A 7424-nucleotide genomic window follows, 5' to 3' on the forward strand; every position below is an offset into this window, starting at 1 on the left:
TGGCCATCTTAATGCATGGATATTTTTATATATGTCTTTCACCATCCAAAGAATCAATACCGAGAGTGATGATTTTTTTGATTTGATTGGATTTCTCTGCTTTTATCTCATAAAAAATGGCCTCATGAGTCACTCATTCACTGCTTCTCCGCTGATTCGGGGTTAAAATCAGTCCCTTAAAAACTTTTTCTTTTCCTTTTTCTCCTTTTTCCTTGTTCTTTCTTTCTTTTTTTTTTTTTCTTATCAACAACTGTTTATACCATACTAAAAAGAATATTCAAATAGAAAGACTATACATATATATATATATATCAATAAACAACTTTATGGATAACTCAATTACAAGACGCTCGTCCATTGATTCTGCTACTGAACGAACTCCTCTTGTCAATGCTACTGGGAAGTTTGTTCAAGATCAAGATCCTTCTTCATGGTCCAAGGAATTCAAATGGCTTTTGAAGAATTGTATTCCTGTCATTGGTACTTACATGTTACAAAATTCATTACAAATGGCTTCTGTATTCACACTTGGTCGACTGGGTGCTACTCAACTTGCTGCCGCAGCTCTTGGTTCAATGTTTGCTTCTGTTAGTGCGTGGAGTATAGCTCATGGTATGACTACAGGTATGAATCCATTTTTTTTTTAAAAAAAAGAGACAATAGTTTAATCCATTTTATTCACTTTTATATTGTTTCTTTTTTTTTTTAATTTTATTTTATAGCATTAGATACTTTATGTAGTCAAGCATGGACAGGGGCAAAGGACAAAACATTGGTGGGCGTACATTTACAACGAGCTTTAGTTATCTTGGGTCTCATGTTTTTACCTATTGCTGGTATTTGGTGGAATGGTGAACGTATTTTATTGGCTTTGAATCAAGAACCTGAATTGGCGGAACATGCAGGTACGTTGATGAAATGAATAATAAAGTTCAATTAGAAATCGTCCTATTGATGCAACTTATCACTTAAACTTTAATATCATTATAGGAATGTTTTTACGATATCTTATGTTTGGAGCTCCAGCTTATATTGCTTTTGAAGCTGTCAAGAAATATCTACAAGCCCAAGGAATAATGCAGGCTTCTACTTATGCATTAATTATTGCTTCACCGATCAACTTGATGTTGAATTATTCCTTGGTCTTTTTAGAACCTTTCAAACTTGGATTTATCGGTGCTCCTCTGGCTACAAGTATCAGTTACTGGATAATGTTAACACTATTATTACTTTATATTCAATTTGTCGATGGTCTTGCTGCTTGGGGTGGATGGACTCGCGAATGTTTATCTGATTGGGGTCCTTTCTTACGTCTTGGTTTACCTGGTGTTATCGCTATATCTGTAGAATGGTGGAGTTTCGAACTTAGTGCTTTGGCAGCTTCTTATCTCAGTACTGTGGATCTTGCCGCTCAATCTATCTTGTTGACATCTGGTGCTGCCACTTATACTATTCCATATGGTATCGCTGTTACCATCTCTAATCGTGTGGGAAATGCTCTTGGTGAAGGTGCTGCTATCAAGGCTACTCGTGCATCCTCTATGGCCCTTATTTTTGCCGTTGTTTTTGGTACTCTCAATTCACTTTTCTTCATTCTCACTCGATCTTGGTTTGGTTACTTGTTTACCTCTGAAGAAGATGTTGTTCAACGAGTCAGTGTCATCTTACCTATTTGTGCTCTTTTCCAAATTAGTGATGGTGTTGCCGGTGTAGCTAGGTAAAAAAAAAAAAAAAAAAAAAAGGTTATATACGTATAGTGCTTTGATATCAAGGACAAATTAATCAACCATTTTCTTTTTATTTTGTTTTAGTGGTATCATCCGTGGTTTGGGTAGACAAAAAGTAGCTGCTTATTTGAATGTGTTCGCTTATTATGCTGTGGCTGCTCCTATTGGGTACGTACTCACCTTCAAATTGGGAATGGCATTGACTGGTTTATGGACTGGTTTGACAATCGCTCTCTTTCTCAGCGCTGGTTCGCAAGTTATCTTTTTATGGATTATTGATTGGCATGCTGAAGCAAAGAAGATTCATCATCGTATTCAAATTGCTGAGCAAAAACTCCACCATGAAGATATAGATTCCATTGATTCCACCGAACCATTGTTGAATGCATAAATCAAACTCGACATCCAAGACATGATCATCCATTTATTTCAATTTGTTTATTATCACATATATTTACCTGTTGCACTGTCCGACAATACATTTGAACATATGAACTCTTCATTTTTATATATACACAGTGAATTTCCCTCTATTTTTTAGTTTATTGCCTTTTTACAATAGTATTCCCTCTCTTAGTTGACTTATTTATTAGCATGGTACGGATATTTGTTTATATATATATATATATATATGTAATAAATAAATAAATAAATGACTGTTTGAATATTCTATCTGTCTTGTATAATAGTTTGTTTTTATTTATTTATTGTAGAATTGTAATGATGCTATGGTAACAAAAAACATCAGTGTACCTAGAAATATAAAAATAAATTAAAAATGAAATGTCAATATTGTCATCCCTCAAACCAATAGTCATCATCATCCAATAAAACTATCATCATTGTATTCCTATCAAAAAACTTGTCTAATATCATCTAATCTCAGTTTACCATTTGCCATCTAATGTGCAATGAACATCAAAAGATTTCATCGATTTTTCGAAAAATTGCCTGATTACCCCCTTGACGATTGGTTTTTTACAACCAAATTTGGCTGAGGAGTTGGAAAATTTTGGCTGTAAAAATCAAAAAAAAAAAAAAAAAAAAAATGAATCCACATAAAAAGCTCTAGTCATTTTTCAAATCCCCATTTTTAAGCTTAAAACCATCATCATACCATATAAGCACCATTAACGAAAGATGTGTATATTATCTATGATTATTTCTTTTGTTATTGGATCAAAAAGACAGCTTGTCCATAATGCGTAGAAAATAGCAAAAAAAAAAAAAATATCACATAAATATCTACTCTAGAAGGAAATCTCCATTTTTCAGTTTAAAACCTCCAGTCATACCATAGTAAAATGTGTGTATATGGGCTATGGCTGAAATTCTTTTTGTTAAAGATGATTGAGATACCGGAATTTGAACTTGCTATATCACATGAGACATTGGAGATCATTGGATGGCTCATTTACGATGATATTGAGATTCATTAAGATGAAATGTGACAGATTACTAATAAGATGATTGAATGATAATTGTATAATAGTATGATGAGATGGTAGGATTGTATGATGAGATGGTAGGATTGTATGATGAGATGGTAGGATTGTATGATGAGATGGTAGGATTGTATGATGAGATGGTAGGATTGTATGATGAGATGGTAGGATTGTATGATGAGATGGTAGGATTGTATGATGAGATGGTAGGATTGTATGATGAGATGGTAGGATTGTATGATTAAATGATGAATAATAATATAAGAAAAATTCCAAAAATACGACCTATATATGACCATATCAGGATATCATAATGTATCTTAACATATTTTTCGATTTCATTCCGTTATCCGAAATAAAGAAAAAAAAATACTCTTCCGTATATATAAAAAAATAAAAAAAAGGAACTAAAGGAGGATCATCAATCATTTTAATCATATTAAAAAAAAATAATGATAATCAACATCTACACAAATCGAAGATTGAAAAAAAGATTCAATGGACATATTGCCAATAAAAAGGGAAGCGTATTTTGCATAATGTCATTTTTGAGCTTGGAAAATAATCAGCCAGTCGACGTCGATATGTATCCATCCTGTGTTTAACTGATGGACGCACCTGGGGAAAAAAAGGAAAAAAAGGAAAAGAAAAAAAGAAAAAAAAACCCATCATGTGGCATCGTACGACATAACACCCTTTCCTTCTATCAAAAAAAGAACATTATATACAAAAAAGGAAGACTGTCGCCGTCATTTTAGTGTGGGATTATCCCAAAAAAGGACATCAAATAAAGTCAAAAAAAAGTTTATTTGATTATTGTCTGTGTTTACAGTAAAAAGATAACGGTATAAAATATTACTTTTCAAAATGATGAAGGTAGAAATAGAAAAAAAAATAGTTTTGCTTTAATAAAGAAGTACAAATAAATAGTAAATAATAAGTGAATCACTTGAAGTAAAATAATATATATGTATATAAATAACAAAAAAAAAAAAAATACAAGGGATCAATCAATCAATGATTCATCACACTCTTGAATAAAACACTAATAACAATATATTAAACACCACCCTTTTCAGCTTCATATTCAATGATGGCAGACTTGTGCTTTCCATAAGCTTCAGCTTGATCATCATTTCGTCCAATAGCATCTTCTTCAACATCACTAGCGTCATTCTTTCCATGAATAATGTAGATGAGGACGGCACATACAAACGCAGCACAGGCAACACCAGTATACATCCAGTGAAGTTTGGGATCGACGGTAACAGATACAAGAGCGAAGGCCAAAATGGATGCGAAACAATTGGTGAATAAGAACAAAGCCATAACAATGGACTTCATGGATTGAGGAGCCTTCTTGTAAGCATATTCAAGACCAGTGATGGATGCAAAGATTTCAGACAAAGCGATAAACACATAAGAGGGGATTTGATAACCAGCAGAAATCCAGTTTTGTCCTGTTTCACCTTCAGAGGGGTAGTTATAATAAGGAGGAGTATTGTAAATCATCGATTGGATACCAGCAGTATAACCCATAGCAATAGCACCGAAAAGAAAACCAAGTGTAATACGGAAAATAGGTCGCATAGGAATACCGAATTTACGAAGAGCAGGATAAACGATACGGTCCATGATGGGGATCGTAATGATTAGTACTAAAGGATCAATATTTTGCATAATATCGTTTGGCACATTGCCCGTCAACATCGTACCTATGGAGAGTAAAAGGATAATAATAATGGGTTCATTCACATCATCATCATCATCATCAGACTTTTTTTTTTTTTTTTTGGTGACTTACCAGCTTGAGAGATCAAATTGTTGGTAATTTGAGAATAACACAACCAATAGATAGGGTACCAACAGAATACAATACATGCCTTCAATGTACGTTTCAATTCATCAACAAAGATATCATCCCAGGTAGCTTTGGCAGCGAGTTCAGGATGACTAATTTGAAGTAAAGAGGGCTTGCATGCTTCCAAACCACCAGTGACCTTTCGACTGAACATGAAGAGTTTACCAGCTTCCACAAAGACAGAACCACGAGGAGGGTTTTGAACGTATTGATTACGACCAAGAAGTACAACAATGATACAAGGGACAAACATACAGGTAGGTAAGAGATAAGCGGCCCAGAAACCAACGTTCTTTTCCAATTCAGTAGTGGCGATGGCAGATAAGGAACCAACATTGATACCCCAGTAAAACATGTTGAAAATTTTTTGATAAGTAGCCTGAGGAGTGACGATAACCCGTTTACCATTGGTCAAAGTCTTGACATAGGCATTCCTTGATCGATATTGTTCGGCAACAAGTGGTGATACATTGGCCTTGATACCCCCAGTACCTAGACCGATGACGATAAGGGAAACGATGAAACCGGGGAAAGTAGCACCATTGGAGATGGCAGCAGGACTAGCAGTACAGGTCAAAATAATCAAACCAACCATATATATGAGAGCGAAAAGTACAATGGTCTTGTATTTGCCAAGGAATTGATCAGCAATTATGGCACTATATAATCATGTCAACAAAAAAAAAATGAGTTTCATCATCATACATCATCAATCATCCCTTTATAAACTTACCCAATGATGGGTGTAACTACAATAATCAGAGTGAGAAAAAAAAAAAAAAGAAAAGAAATTTAGTGCCCCTTCAATTTGTAAAAAAAAAAAAAAAAAAAAAAGTTGATTGTTTAGCTATAAACTTACTGTAACACCAGAATTGGAAGAAAGTAGTGAGAGCTGTAGCAGTTTGTTGACCTCGACCCCTAAAAAAATAGATTTCAAAAAAAAAAAAAAATTGAGAAAAAAAACAATCAATAGTTTGAAAATGATTCTTCTTTTTTTTTTCACTTACATAGCACCAGGATGATCAGCTGGAAAATGATCAGAAGCAGGATTTTGAACATAATTTTGGAAGGGACCAGATAAACCATAGTAAGTGAAACGTTCACAAAATTCAATCAAGATAACAAGATAGGCAGATTTGGGAATACTATCTGCGACTTCAGGTAAAGTTTTCCATTCTTCTTCAGTAGGTTCAGGGTGTTCTTCTTGATGATGATCATGGATTTGAGTTTCTGTTTCGCGTTTTTCTTGAATTTCATATTCGTAAGAAGTCTGTTGAACAGAGACTACTTCTTGTTTTTCCGACATGATTCAAAAGAACAAAAAAAAAAAAAAAAGTGAAAAAAAAGAAGAAAAGGAAAGTAAATAGATCAAAGAAAAAAAAATAAACATTTTATATTGGATAGGACGATTTTCAATTACCGCTTCGAGTGTCCCATCTTTTTTTTTTTTTTTTATTATATATCAGCAGATGGAAAAAAAGAAAGTATAACGAGTATGGATCAACAATGAATTTTTTTTTTTTCAACCTATTGTTTTTTTTTTTTTTGGAATACAAGATCAAATAATTTCTATCGTCTAACGATTATTATCCCACGGTCATGATTCAAAAGGATAAAGACCTACTTTCAATGAAATGAACTAAACATCTGTTTAAAGAAAACTTTAGTTGGTGCGGATGAAGAAAGAACTCTTTTAGGAAATTTAAAAAAGAGCACATGAGATAGAATTTTTTTTTTCACACACATTAAAGTTAATCCTGGGAAACTTGTTCATCCGCTTCTTTTATTGACGAACCGGATGTCAAGACCATCATCAATGAAGAAACCTAGATAAGGGAGTTTTAAAATGGATAGGATGATGATGGTGATTTTCTTTTGGAACTCTTTTCTTGTCAAACCATTCCCCTGATACCTTAAATAGCAATAATGACCAAATATATCAATGATTCTTTTTTTTTCTTTATAAAAAAAAAAAACCTTTATAGTTGATGATGATTATTCTTCAAATAGGGATGATATTTACTTGGAAGAACTGGGATATATTTTTTTACCAAACAGTTGGTTTTTTTTTTCTTATCAAACAATAAAGAAGTCCAATTAAAATACAATGATAACAAAAAAGGAAAAATTAAGTAGAATCAATCTACAAAATAAATATGATTGGATAATATTTTACCTCCGCTATTATGATCATTCGATCAAAGACTTTAGATGGTCTCACACAAATTTGGAAAGTCGACAGAGTGATGGCACGTGCATTTACACAAAGCATAAATAAAAATGATAAATAAACTAATCATCATCATAAATTGAATATTCAAATATATCTATTAATACAAAAGAAATAGTATTATATTCTCGAACCCTTTTTTTTTTTCTGACTGAATTTAA

The 7424-nt window shown here is 32.9% G+C and overlaps 2 protein-coding genes across 2 annotated transcripts; one reads left to right on the forward strand and one right to left on the reverse strand.

Annotated features, from left to right (window-relative positions):
* Positions 1-227: 227 nt before the first annotated feature.
* Positions 228-2396, forward strand: BX664DRAFT_357836 (mate-domain-containing protein). Its single transcript, XM_051547988.1, has 4 exons — positions 228-624; positions 723-905; positions 991-1717; positions 1812-2396. Exons 1-4 carry the CDS (start codon positions 327-329, stop codon positions 2116-2118), a joined length of 1515 nt encoding a protein of 504 aa, XP_051401835.1. The 5' UTR covers positions 228-326; the 3' UTR covers positions 2119-2396.
* A 1535-nt stretch (positions 2397-3931) lies between these two features.
* On the reverse strand, positions 3932-6363 carry BX664DRAFT_329584 (POT family-domain-containing protein). Its single transcript, XM_051544817.1, has 5 exons — positions 6041-6363; positions 5893-5951; positions 5767-5782; positions 4977-5692; positions 3932-4887 (listed from the first exon to the last, which is right to left on the reverse strand). Exons 1-5 carry the CDS (start codon positions 6337-6339, stop codon positions 4232-4234), a joined length of 1746 nt encoding a protein of 581 aa, XP_051401836.1. The 5' UTR covers positions 6340-6363; the 3' UTR covers positions 3932-4231.
* Positions 6364-7424: the final 1061 nt, after the last annotated feature.

This window comes from Halteromyces radiatus (assembly GCF_025201355.1).
Source record: "Halteromyces radiatus strain CBS 162.75 chromosome Unknown BX664scaffold_3, whole genome shotgun sequence".
Classification (NCBI taxonomy): domain Eukaryota; kingdom Fungi; phylum Mucoromycota; class Mucoromycetes; order Mucorales; family Cunninghamellaceae; genus Halteromyces; species Halteromyces radiatus.